The sequence below is a fragment of the Cervus canadensis genome, chromosome 23, assembly GCF_019320065.1.
Source record: "Cervus canadensis isolate Bull #8, Minnesota chromosome 23, ASM1932006v1, whole genome shotgun sequence".
Lineage (NCBI taxonomy): Eukaryota > Metazoa > Chordata > Mammalia > Artiodactyla > Cervidae > Cervus > Cervus canadensis.
The window spans coordinates 44,730,122-44,744,652 of NC_057408.1; the positions used below are offsets into that span (position 1 = coordinate 44,730,122).

The 14,531-nt window shown below is 41.2% G+C and overlaps 1 protein-coding gene across 2 annotated transcripts in view; it reads left to right on the top strand.

Moving 5' to 3' along the window:
• Positions 1-14,531, top strand: part of CHST9 (carbohydrate sulfotransferase 9) — a 282,625-nt gene that overhangs the window by 151,839 nt on the left and 116,255 nt on the right. The window contains exons 1-2 of one of the 2 annotated variants that reach the window (XM_043444057.1): positions 7,198-7,405; positions 13,930-13,971. In XM_043444057.1, coding sequence (XP_043299992.1) covers position 13,971 — 1 coding nt within the window. In that variant the 5' untranslated portion in view covers positions 7,198-7,405; positions 13,930-13,970. Of the gene's footprint in view, positions 1-7,197; positions 7,406-13,929; positions 13,972-14,531 lie in introns of those variants that run through there. The other variant, XM_043444056.1, reaches the window with a different exon arrangement.

The window sequence follows — 14,531 nt, forward strand, 5'->3', positions numbered from 1 at the left end:
TAACATGTGCAGATCTGAGAGATTCTGCATGTTCAATTCCGATGACCACAAGAAAGTGAGGATAATGTTAAAGTGAGGAGCTGAGGATAAGAAGAGCTCTCTATTTTGGATAACTTAAATTTGAGATCACTGTTACCTACCCAAGCTAAGATGCTTCTTGATGATCTACTGCAATCATCTAGGTAAGAAATAATAGCCGCCTGAACTAGAGAAGCGACAGTGAGGCTGGGGAAGTGGGTGGATTTAAGAAAAGTCTGAAGAAAGAATAGACAGCATGTGGTTATTAATAGCAAGTGAGGGTGAGGGGATTTGAGAGGAATTCCAAGGATGACTGGGGGCACTAATCCCGGAGAGTGAGCACTGGGCCAGGAGCATCATTAGAAGAGGAGGACTTCAGACTGGAGGAGGCACAGTTTTATTGCTTTGGGGAGACCTACAGGCATGCGCACTGAGCATGTCCTTATTTCAGCCTGTAGCTCAGGTGAGAGACACAGTTTAGACATGTGGGGGTCAGTGGTATAAATATAATTATCATCAGTGCCAACAGAGTGGATGAGATTACTCCAAGAAAGTCTGTAGGTCAAAAGCATAAAGAGTCTATGTTTCAGATGAAAATAAAAGGCTTGTTGTGGATCATGCTAGTTAGCCAGACAATCCCAAAAATGCACAGAAGGGAGGGAATGGTGTGAACACCCTTCCAAATCAGGTACATTATTTTATGAGAGTAGCTCTTTTTCAGCTAGAATTTATGACGAGGGAGGGACTACCCTGGCAGACTAGTGGTTAGGACTCCATGATTCCAATGCTGGGGGTGCAGGTTCAATCCCCAGTCGGGGAACTGAGATCCTGTGTGCCACATGATATGGCCAAAAAATAGAGGGGAAAATAAAAGAACTTACAACAAGGGAATATTGGACACCAGTGTAAGTCTCACAATCAAAGAGCAAAACACCTAGCCATAGAACAAGGCAATAAAGAAAGCAGAAATTGAGTCTTTGATCTTGAATTCCTAGGTAGTTACATACTCATTGTCAGTGTGAATGCAGATTGAGGCAATCACTATGAAAAAACAGCATGGAGCTTCCTCAGAAATTGAAAATAGAACCACCATATAGTCCAGCAATCACTCTTCTGGGTATTTACCTAAAAGAATTGAAATCAGGATCTCAGATATCTGTACTCCCATGTTCACGGCAGCATTACTCACCATAGCCGAGATGTGGAGACAACCTAAATGGCCATTCACAGATGAATGGATAAAGAAAATGTGGTATATGCATACAATGGAAATCTATTCAGCCTTTAAAAAGAAGGAGATTCTGCAACAGGCAACAGCAGGATGAAGCTTGAGGATATTATGCTAAGTGAAATAAGCCAGACCCAGAAACACAAAATATTACATGTTCCACTTACATGAGGTACCTAAGATCAGTTCAGTCCAGTTCAGTCACTCAGTTGAGTCCGACTCTTTGCAACCCCCTGAGCCGCAGCACGCCAGGGCTCCCTGTCCATCACCAGCTCCCAGAGTCCACCCAAACCCATGTCCATTGAGTCAGTGGTGCCATCCAACCATCTCATTCTCTGTCATCCCCTTCTCCTCCTGCCCCCAATCCCTCCCAGCATCAGGGTCTTTTCAGATGAGTCAGCTCTTCCCATCAGATGGCCAAGGCACTGGAGTTTCAGCTTCAACATCAGTCCTTCCAGTGAACACCCAGGACTAATCTCCTTTAGGATGGACTGATTGGATCTTCTTGCAGCCCAAGGGACCCTCAAGTGTCTTCTACAACACCACAGTTCAAAAGCATCAATTCTTTGGCACTCAGCTTTCTTTATATTCCAACTCTCAGATCCATACATGACTACTGGAAAAACCATAGCCTTGACTAGATGGACTTTTGTTGGCAAAGTAATGTCTCTGCTTTTTAATATGCTGTCTAGGTTGGTCATAACTTTCCTTCCAAGGAGTAAGCATCTTTTAATTTCATTGCTGCAGTCACCATCTGCAGTGATTTTGGAGCCCAGAAAAATAAAGTCAGCCACTGTTTCCACTGTTTCCCCATCTATTTGCCATGAAGTGATGGGACCGGATGCCATGATCTTAGTTTTCTGAATAGTCAAAGTCATAGAATCAAAGCACGAAATGGTGGTCACCGGAAGCAGAGGGCAGGGGGAAATAGGAGTTATTAATCTCCTGGCATTAAATTCCAGTCAGGCGAAATGCTCTCCAGTCCTGCAGTACAACACTGTACCTATAGTCAACAATAAGGTATTGTGCACTTAAAAATCTGTTAAGAGAGCAGATCATTGTGTTTCCAGATGCTGTCTGGCTGGTGATTGTCTTCGAGGCAGCTGTCACAGAAGACAAGCCAGAAGGGATGGATGCACAGCCGTGTGCTGGGGGCTCTGATGAGGGTGCCGGTTATTAAAACAAACCTAGTTCTTCTGACTCCAAAATCAGAGAGCTCTCACTGCCCCACAGCTGCTGCTCTAGAATAATGTAAGATCCCTGTTTGGGAGGAAGTCCAGAGATGATCTGGTGCTAATTTTTCATTTTACGAATGAATTAAATAAAGCCCCGAGAGAGTAACTTGTTAAAAGTCACACACCTGCTTTGGGATGCAGTCTGCTGACATTCGGAGCATCCCTGTTGGACTCTGACACTCTGTGTGGGACCCTTTTCAAAGGAAGTAAAACTACTTTTGCATATGACCTCTGCTTGCCTTGCAGCTGAATCTACTCCAAAGTTAAGGTTACGAGTGCAAGCTCAAGTCTTCAAGACCAGGGCTGGAATCCAGCCTCTGTCCCTTGGGAGTCATATGACCTTTCTCTTTCTCTCTCAACTTAGTCTCCTTATATGCAAAATGGAGATAATAATAGTGTTATCTCATAGAGTTGTTAAGAGGACTAAGGGAGAAAATACCTGTCAAGTCCCTAATGTCTAGCTCATGCTGTGTTCACAATACATTTTAGCAGTCATTTCATCACTTTTAATATCACTTTTTATTACTTGCCTCTGTCTTTTAGCATCTGGGATGGAAATGTTAATAACACCCAGAGGTTTATTTTTCTGGCATGTAGTGTACATGAAACAAATATTTGTTGAGAGAATGACGAAAGAAGAAAAGATAGTGAGGGAGAAAGGTTACAGCATTCGAAGATCTTTCCTCATTGTCTGGTTGACATTCTGAAATGTGGAAAAGTACCAGGTATTTTTATTATGACTGTTACCCCCTTTTCTGACCTGTGAAATATGCAGCAGTGCTTTTAAGAGAACATAGGAAAGGTCAAGAAGGAAGATGTGTTTCTCCATGTATTTTAAGCAGGGCAGACCTTGTACAGGTTTGCCATTGTTTTTTACTGCTAAAGGCTTCCTGCGCCTCTTAGCATCCTCACACCCAGCATGTCTGTGTTCTGGTCAGAGGTTCAGGGAGAACAGAGTCAAAGTGCTTTTCCTTAATGAGCTTGCATGTAGGACCGACTCCTGACACAGTGATTTCTATCACAGAGGAGGCTTCTGTAGATGGTGGCATAAGGGTTAGGAGCCTGCACTCTGTGGCTGGACCCCCTAGGTTTGGATCCAACACTTGGCAGCTTTGTGACCTCGACAAGTTCTCTGAGCCGTGCTTTCACCTGTAAAGGAGGAATAAGCATCTAGTACTTACCAGGTCAGGTCAAGGAACAAATGAGTTTTCATCCATCAGTGCCTAGCCTGGCATGCTGTTTGCTCCTGGCTTAGCCTGCATCCCAAACAAGCAATAACTACTAAAGTTCAGAAGAGGATCATCCTAAATGTGGAGAGATGAGGTCATCAAGGTTAAAGAAGGTGTGGGACTTTGTCAAACACAAGGAAGAGAGTAGGCTTTTTTCAGACTTAGGACTCGAAATGGACGTGGCCTTGTGTAGGGAGTTACACGTAAGCAGTGATCTTCTTTTAATGAGCACTGGATGAGTGCAGCGTTAGATGAGATCTGGTAACAGTGAGAAGCAAAGAGGTTTAGAGGAGGAGATTAGCATGAGCAAAATGATTTCTTACATGATTAATTTGGTATATAAATATTAGGGTGGAGACTGAAATTAGGATATCAGTTTGGAGACCACTGCAGTAGTCTAGACTTTGATGTGCTCAGGCTCTTGGCGGGATTGATGGTGGGGGGCTCATATAAAAGAGAATGAGTGTTGAGACGTAGAAAGAAAAGATCAGAAGGTGATTGTCTGTAGATGGGTGTGGGGAGGAGATGGGGGGGAATGTCAGGTTCGCAAGCCTGACTGGCAGAGAAGTCTGTATAATAGACACATACGTGCAAGTTCAGAGGGACCCGTGGTTTGGGGGAAAGGATTACGAGTTTCTTTCAAGTCTGGTCGCATTTGATCCAACAATAGAACAACCATATGGAAGCTAGAATTTGGAGAAGCAGAGTTTGAAGTTCAGGAGAGGTCAGAGCTAAGCTTGTGTATATACTTGGGACTGAATCAAGTACAGGGGGCAGTGAGCGACAGGAGAGGCGGTGAAATTTCTGCGAGATGGCCTGGCAGGAGTGAGGCGGGATAAGACGCCAGCAAGTGATAGCAGTGACCATCAGAAGAGGCGATGTATATGACAGCACTTAACGGGGGCAAGGCTGATGAAATATGGCATAAATAGGAAAAATTTGGTGACTGCCCTGTTTCCTAGAATCCCAAAACCAAAATGGACATGTTTTGTAGGTGAGGAATCAGGGCTCAGCAAAGCGGAGTTCGGTGGTTCCCCCTGGGATAGTTGCAGAGTCAGACGTGCCCCTTTTCAGCACTCTTCTCATTTTCCAGGCTGCCGCTTGGGCTCTTCCTGTCTCTCTCAGTGCCTCGCTGCATATGGTTAGATCTGTTCTCTGTTTTACACACAGCATACTATAAAGTGGGCTTCCCTGCTAGCTCAGTGGATAAAGAATCCGCCTGCAATGCAGGAGACCCCGGTTCAATTCCTGGGTCGGGAAGATCTGCTGGAGAAGGGATAGGCTACCCACTCCAATATGCTTGGGCTTCCCTGGTGGCTCAGATTGTAAAGAATCTGCCTGCAATGCAAAAACCTGAGTTCGATCCTTGAATTGGGAAGATCCTCTGGAGAAGGGAGCGGCTCCCCACTCCCGTATTCTAGCCTGGAGAATTCCATGGGCTGTGTAATCCATGGGGTCGCAAAGACTTGGACACGCCTGAGCGACTTTCACTCTCACTTTCATACTGTAAAGTGCTGGGTCCCCCTGCGCGGGGAGCCTGCACTCAGCCAAGGGCAGAGCACAGAAGCTGCGTTGGCTAGAGTGGGGTGCTCTGTACACACATGGATATTGGCTCTTGCCCTGCCTCTCTATTTCATGTGTGTTTCCTTTAGTTAACTAATTTTGCAATCTTTAGAAAATGAAATCAACAGTTTACCCATACACCCATACCCATTGCATGCATGTTAATTAAACAAATTAAGCAAATATTTATAATTGGTCTTCCCTGGTGGTTCAGTGGTAAAGAACCCACCCTCAATGCTGGAGACACAGGTTCGATCCCTGGGTCAGATAGATCCTCTGGAGAAAGAAATGGCAACCCACTCCAGTATTTTTGCCTAAAGAATTTCATGGACAGAGGAGCCTGGCAGGCTACAATTCAGAGGTTGCAAAAGAGTCATACACAACTGAGCAACTGAAAACGCATACACATGCACTGTGTGCAATATTGTTTCCCAAAAGATATTGAAATGACATACTGTTTTATATGAAGGAGACTCTAAATCTCAACTGCGTTTATAGCTCAATGATCGCAATAATTATAAGCCACATCAGTTAAAAATTGAAGTAGCTGTTTTTGAAAGTGCATAGAAGTGATGTCCCATGTCCGAACCATTTGCACTACTTAGCATAATTTTATGGAAAGGATAGCCACTTGCGATCTTAACCTTCTTATGAATTTCTTATGAAGTCATAGAAATCTTAATACCTTTCTAATGTTCTTCTTGAAGGAAACAATTTGGGAAATGCCAAGGACAAAAACATAGGAAGCATTTAACATAAACTGGAAATCATTAATACTTAATGGAGAAGCATAAGCCATTCTGAGGCATTTTAAAGCAGCTATTAAAATCATCCCTTCCAGGAGGTGTTAAAAAACAAAATCCATCCGAGGAAATTTGCAGATCTAATTGGCTTTATTAAACGATTCAGGAATTGGGCAACATTCCATGTTGCAAGTTGAGAGGAGCTCTGAGGGTGCTGTACAAGATGGAAGGGTTGTTTAGGCAGAAAGAGGAAGGGATAAGGAAGGATCAGATTACAGTATCTTCCTTTGGTGGATGAAAAGGGTCTCTGTGGCTAATTACGTCATCAGTGCTGACCAGAAAATTCCAAACTGACAGGTTAGGATTACATTCCTAGGGGAAATTCAAACTACAATTAGGCTAAGTCTTAAGTTTCTGCTTGGTGACATGGGCTTAGCATGAGTGAATCCATTTTGGACTTGTTTCTTTTTTACCAGAGGCTAGGAAGTTCCTCAAAACTAGTGCTGTCTTGCTCAAAGAAAGACTTGATGGAAATAGAAACCGTAAAGCCCAAGGCTTAGAAGAAAGTGGGGTTGAGATTCAAATGACTTCATTTTAAATGCTATTTGTCATCACAGATTTCCACTAAGTGCTTCCACACCTGGCTTCCCACGGGGCCATTGGGTCAGAGGTTCTTCTGTGTTGTTTATTGTTTGCTGGTGGGGAGGGGTGCCCTTTCAGGGTTTCTTCAATTTCAGAGCTGCAAAAACCGGTTCTGAAAATAGTTGGCAGTATCGGTTGGCCAAATATATTTACTGAAACCCCTTTTGTTTTGAACCAGGGAGGCCCAAGATCAAGAAATACTTGGGTTAACTTAAGGTTAACACAATCACAGGTTTCTTCTTTTGCAAACTTCTAAGACTCTCATTTCTTTCTGGCTTCTTCTCTCTTCTGTTACTGTGTTCTCTTGCTGACCATGCTCAAGTGGTCTCAAACCCCCTTCCTGGGTGGTAACACTCCACTCAACCCTCCACAGTTTTCTCTGTGCTAAGGTTCATGGGATGGAGGGAAAGAACGCTGAACTGCTGAAGTTGGAGGCTGAATTCTAGAGCCAAATTCAGTTCTAACTCTAGTTTACTCATCCTGGGAAAGCTCCCTAAACTTACTCTCTTTCTCCTTCTGCTTTTATTCTTTTTAATTATCTTTTGATTTTATCAAAGTAATGCCTACTCAGTTAAAGTATCAAGTACAATAAAAGTTCTTTGAACTCGCCTTCCTTAAATGAGTTCCCTGACTAAGTAACTCTCTTGCTTTCCTAGACATAATCTACTGACTGATGCTTCCAGCCAGCTGGCCACCAGGGTCTCACCTGCTGTCCCCTGAGCCCACCTATAACATCTGACCCCACCAGTAAGGATGAATACGGACCAAGAACTAGTTGTTTTCGTCCCCATTGTATCTGTTAATGTAACTGTTTAATTATAAGTTATATAAAACCAATGACATACAGATACATAAAACAGTTGCTATTTCTATGAAGCTGTTTTGGTAAGACTCAAAGTTGAGTTACTAAAAATAAAATGCTACAGAATCAGATGTGAAAATAAAATGGTAAAATATTAGGAAAAAACTCAAATCTGAAAGGCTTCTGCTTTATGTCTTTCAGTTCTCCATTAATCCACTTTAATGGGACTGAAACTAGGAAATGTAGATGATGATAATGATGATAGGTGTAGTTTACGTAAAAAAGAAATACATTGTTTTATTCCATAAGCAGAAGTCCAGGTCACGCTCCAGGGGATTCTTCTGGTGTTAGATTAGATGAAGTTCACATAAAGTGCTCAGCATCATGTCTAATATTTAATAAGAATTCAGTACAGGTTAGCTGTTATTGTGGTTACTATTGATTTAATAATTGTATATTCAAGTGATTTTAGAAGGAAAGAGAAGAGAAGGTAAAGTGAGACCAAACCATTGTTACAGAATAAAATGTTGGGATAAACTTTAACCCAGCAATTGAATATTATACAGCAAAAGACCTAAACATCACTGTGATCATTTTTTTGCACCAAAATATCTTTATGTAAAATTAAGAGGGTGTCGATAATCACATTTTTAAAAGGTATAGCTGGAGAAAAAAATCCATTCATTCATGAAATGTAACCCTGTTTCAGTTTTAACAACAAATTGCCACACGACCTTAGGAAACTGTCCAAACATTTCAGTCTTTTATTCTATGTTAGTCAAGGATAATGATAACCAACTGAATAAATTTATTGGGCGGCCAGAAGAATTACTTTCAGAAAAGTACATTATGGACATCTTTGTGTTTCCTCACTTGAATGGGAGCTCTCCTTGGCTCAGAGTGCTAAGCACGCTGCATGGAGCTCTCAAACCCTCAGAACAAGGATTATGAAATGCTTTTTCAAAAAAATTGATTTCCCATCAAAGCTCTAGACCTATTCACTTAATATGATGCTTATACCAAGTTTCAACAGATGAAGCATACTCTACCACAGAAAACAAGAATGACTCAGAATAAAGTAATGTGATGATGGGGTAAGATCTTGTTTCATTAGATTGTGTATGCCACTCAAGCATTTAACATCATAATCAATCTTGTAAGTATATACAGGCTTCCTTGGTGGCTCAGACAGTAAAGCGTCTGTCTGCAATACAGGAGACCTGGGTTCAATCCCTGGGTCAGGAAGATTCCATGGAGAAGGAAATGGCAACCCACTCCAATACTCTTGCCTGGAAAATTCCATGGACAGAGGATCTTGGTAGGCTACAGCCCATGGGGTTGCAAAGAGTCGGACACGACTGAGTGACCCTTCTTCTTTAAAGTGTAAGAGAAGAACTGGCTCACCGGATGTGAGGTTTGTTGTTGCTGTGCAGTCACTCAGTCACGTCTGACTCTTTGTGGCCCCGTGAACTTCAGCGGGCCAGGCTTCCCTGTCCTTCACTGTCTCCCGGAGTTTGCTCAAACTCATGTCCATTGAGTCAGTGAGGTTTGAACTCATTAATTTTAGGGGCTCTGGCCAAAGCCAGTTAATTTCTGTTGTGTGAAGCAAGCTTGTATGCTGACATTTCATGCCATTTCCACAGATGACCATGGGAGAACATTCATAGTTATTTAATACATGGTCGTGTAGCAAGAAAGTCCGCCTATATTGATTATATGAACCCTGAGTCCAACATCCTATCATTATATTAAAAGAAACATTGAAAAGAATTCATTTGAACCAGTCCTAATGAGATGGATGAAACTGGAGCCCCTTATACAGAGTGAAGTAAGCCAGAAAGATAAAGAACATTACAGCATACTAACACATATATATGGAATTTAGAAAGATGGTAACGATAACCCTATATGCAAAACAGAAAAAGAGACACAGAAATACAGAACAGACTTTTGAACTCTGTGGGAGAAGGTGAGGGTGGGATGTTTCAAAAGAACAGCATGTATACTATCTATGGTGAAACAGATCACCAGCCCAGGTGGGATGCATGAGACAAGTGCTCGGGCCTGGTGCACTGGGAAGACCCAGAGGAATCGGGTGGAGAGGGAGGTGGGAGGGCGGATCGGGATGGGGAATACGTGTAAATCTATGGCTGATTCATAACAATGTATGACAAAACCCACTGAAATGTTGTGAAGTAGTTAGCCTCCAACTAATAAAAAAAAAAAAGAAACATTGAAGTTCAATTCAATGCATATTTATACACAACACTGAACTAAGTTTGGGGAGATTATGAAAAGTAGTAAGACTGAATCATTACTGTTTTCAACAAGTTTACTCTATAATGTAGGACACGCAACCATCTGAGTACATACTTCAGTCTCTGATGTTCAGTTCAGTTCTATCACTCAGTTGTGTCCGAATCTTCACAACTCCATGAACTGCAGCATGCCAGGCCTCCCTGTCCATCACCAACTCCCGGAGTTTACCCAAACCCATGTCCATTGAGTTGGTGATGCCATCCAACCATCTCATCCTCTGTCGTCCCCTTCTCCTCCTGCCCTCAATCTTTCCCAGCATCAGAGTCTTTTCAAATGAGTCAGCGCTTCACATCAGGTGGCCAAAGTACTGGAGTTTCAGCTTCAACATCAGTCCTTCCAATGAACACCCAGGACTGATCTGCTTTAGGATGGACTGGTTGGATCTCCTTGCAGTCCAAGGGACTCTCAAGAGTCTTCTCCAACACCACAGTTCAAAAGCATCAATTCTTCAGTGCTCAGCTTTCTTTATAGTCCAAATCTCACATCCATACCTGACTACTGGAAAAACCATAGCCTTGACTAGACAGACCTTTGTTGGCAAAGTAATGTGTCTGCTTTTTAATATGCTGTCTAGGTTGGTCATAACTTCCCTTCCAAGGAGTAAGCATCTTTTAATTTCATGGCTGCAGTCACCATCTTCAGTGATTTTGGAGCCCAGAAAAATAAAGTCTGCCACTGTTTCCGCTGTCTCCCCATCTATTTGCCATGAAGTGATGGGACCAGATGCCATGATCTTAGTTTTCTGAATGTTGAGCTTTAAGCCAACTTTCTCACTCTCCTCTTTCACTTTCATCAAGTGCTCTTTAGTTCTTCACTTTCTGCCATAAAGGTGGTGTCATCTGCATATCTGAGGTTATTGATATTACTCCCGGCAATCTTGATTCCAGCTTGTGCTTCCTCTAGGCCAGCATTTCTCATGATGTACTCTGCATATAAGTTAAATAAGCAGGTTGACAATATACAGCCTTGACGTAATCCTTTTCCTATTTGGAACCAATATGTTGTTCCATCAGTCTGTGATGAGTGAAAGCCAAACTAGAACACCAAAGTGTATTCTACCCAGAAATATAATCTCTTTATTATGCCCAGAGTCAGGTTTCCTGAGACCCTTGAGAAATTGGCAGACAGTAGTTTCCTGGGGCTGGGAAAAGGGACATGGAAAATTACTATTCAGTGGGTATAGAGTTTCAGTTATGCAGGATGAAAAAGTTCTAGAGATCTGCTCAGCTTACAGTCAACATACCATCCAGTATATTTTAAAATTTACTGAGGACAGATCTAATGTGTTTTTTTCCCACCATTAATAAAAAAAAGAAAAAAGAAACTGACAGATGACCATGGCACAGCCTTTCTTGTTGAGCTATCACAGAGATGAGGAAAGAGGCTACCGTGTCCACGTTTTTAAAGGAAATGACTTGATTATCATAAACCTGAGGGCTTAGAGGCAATACCTGATGAGAACCATTTCTCATGCAATCAGTAAACTGCTTAGCAGAATATCATAAGAGATAAAGAAGCAACTGCATTTGACTCTTTGAATAGGCATTTTTTCCACATCAATTTAATTTCCTTCCCTGGCTACGTGACAGATTACATCAACAATGAGATGTGCCGGATAAAATCAATTTTGAATGAGGGAAGATTTTTGGTCCTAGCCTAAACAATATTGTTATCACCAAGCCACGAAAGTGTGACCCTAATCATGCTATTGTTACATGGGTGAACCAGTAAATAGAGAGTTGCAATCGCATCAAAGTGAGCCGAAGCAGTGGATTACATATCAAGTTCCAACCCTTGAGGATCAGTTGTACCAGAGGGCCTATAACTTATTGATGAGCTATACCAATGACTTATAAATACCTTCATCCAAAATGCAGAAATTACTAAATCAAGTGCAGCTGCTGATACCTTATCTCAGGAAACTCATGATGATACAACTCAATATATTGTTTATATGTATTTTTTAATCATTCTAAAAATAGAATAGCATATAAAAAACTTTTTAAATTTTTGTTTACTTTTATATTTTTTCTTTTACATTTTTTTGAAGTATAGTTAATTTACAATGTTGTATTAGTTTCAGATGTACAACCAAGTAATTCAGTTTAAATATATATAATATATATATTCTTTTTCAGATTCTTTTCCCTTATAAAGTTATTACTAGAATAACATTAATTGACATAACTATAAACTGGTATATTTTAGCACAAATGAAATTTGATGAAAGAATAATTAAGAAAACAAGCACTGATAGAATCTTTCTATCAATTTAGGTTAGAAAAACAATATTATATATGAATTACACTGATAGCAAGTTTTTTAAATGGAGCAGAAGAGCAGGACCAGAGAGTTAAGCTTACCATTCTATGTATAAGCCTCATCATTCTTAAGTATTTGTTCAAATTTTATCAATATACTTTAAAAGGAATATTTTTGAAAAACAAGACAGTATGCAGGAAACAAAACGTTACATATACATATGATAATATAAGATATATGTTAACATATATAATATATGCATTAATAGTATATAATATTAACATATATATTAAAATTATGTAATATATAAAATATATGGTATAGCATACAGTATATAAAAGGGCCACTGCTGATCTGTGTGTGTGTGTGTGTATGTGTGTGTGTGCTCAGTCGTGTCCAACTCTTTGCTACCCCATGGGCTTCCCAGGTGGCGCTAGTGGTAAAGAACTTGCCTTCCAAAGCAGCAGACTCAGAGACACAGGTTTGATCCCTGGGTTGGGAAGATCCCCTGGAGAAGAGCATGGGGAGAATCCATGGGGAGAATCCCCATGGACAGAGGAGCCTGGTGAGCGACAGTCTGTGAGGTCACAAAGAGTCAGACACTACTGAAGCAACTTAGCACACATGCACGGACTATAGACCATCAGGCTCTTCTGTCCACGGGATCTCCCGGGCAAGAATACTGGGGTGGGTTGCCATTTCCTCCTCCAGGGGATTTTCCTGACACAAAATCGAACCTATGTCTCCTGCTGCTCTCTTGCATTGACAGCCAGATTCTTTACCACTGTGCTACCTGGAAACTGGGAAGCCCACATGTTATATGGCTATAATATGTTTTTTAAAAGAGGAATTGGACCGGTGTAATCTAGAAAGCAAAAGTCTGAATAGCCCTATAATTACCATCTTGTGGTTCCCTCAACTTGTTCTCAGAATGAGTTAAGATTCATCTCTCCCCAGAGATGACTAAACCAGAAGAAATATTCTATATTACATTTAGCAACTTCATCTGGCAGAAAAGGTCGTCCTTCTTGATTATCAGGATGAAAAATTGTTGGCTCAAGGGAGCCCTCAAGATTTCTTTCTTAGAGCTCTTCACTATAGGATTAACTTCTAGTAGCTCTGGATGATGTAAATATCCATGGGATCTCATCCCTCAAAAAGCTTTTGTCCTTTCATCCTAGACTTCAGTTCATTTACTATTTCAAGCTTCACAACCCAACTTATCCAAGAGTGGGCCATTGGATATTCCATACCAGGAGAAGTACATGGCATTTCTATTCCAACTATCAATTTTAGCAGATATCTATCCCATATACTCAGAAATTTTAAACAGAAACTATAATTATGTATCAACACCTTGGTAGATTATGGAGTAGAATACAAAGAATCCAAGGAAACTTTCTTCCTTGAAATGAATTTGTTACAATACTGCTTCTGTTTTTTATGTTCTGGTGTTTTGGCCATGAGGCATGTGGGGATATTAGGTCCCCAACCAGGGATCAAACCCTCGCCCCTTGCATTGGAAGGCAAAGTCTTAACCACTGGACTGCCAGGGAAATCCCAAGATGAATATTTTCCATCTCCGCCTACCCCAACAGTCCCAGCTCGATTTCTCTGAGGCAAAAGGTATAGGCACAAAGCTGTCTTTTCTGTGGCAAAGTTTAAAGGTAATGCCAGGTTTCTTAATATGTGATATCAAGCCTGTCACTACTTGAGTATCCTAGAAACATGGGGATGTCATATTCTATTTCATGACCCTCTCCCTTCCCATGATTTTCTTGGCTAGCAATAAAATATCAGAGACTTTGAGGTATGTCAATGTAGAAAGGTTCTTAAATGTCTTTGCAGGTGATGGTAATATGTGCATTTCCTATCTCTTCTTTTCTAGGATGGGGACCTATACATTACTTGAGATCTACACCCAGAATCAGTGAGTAAACTCTCCATAATGTTTGGGTCTTGGGTAGTTTTAGACGAGCAAAGCAAAAGTGTTAGTCACTCAGTTGTGTCCGACTCTTTGTGACGCTATGGACCATAGCCCACCAGGCTCCTCTGTCCATGGAATTCTCTAGGCAAAAATACTGAAGTGGGTTGCCATTCCCTTCTTCAGGGGATCTTCCCTACCCAGGGACCAAACCCGGGTCTCCCACATTGCAGACAGTTTCTTTACCATCTGAGCCACCGGGGAAGCCCCAAAGCCACAATAACTGAAAACGCTGTAGTGTCACTTTTAAATACCTGTTCTGATGATCCATCACCAGAAAGCACAGCCTAGGTGGCATTTTGAGTTTTATAAAGTCTTAGAGGGTAGGGGAGAAAAGCAAGCAAACCATGATCCTTGCCCTCAATAAATTTACAGAGGAAGTCATAGACTTTGAAGATAGATTCCAGTTATATCTAGCTTAATGAATAATTAATGTCCATCTTATTTGAAAAAGTTCACATTTTACCTATTTTTATTTTATAACACTTCCCTGGGACATTGGACTA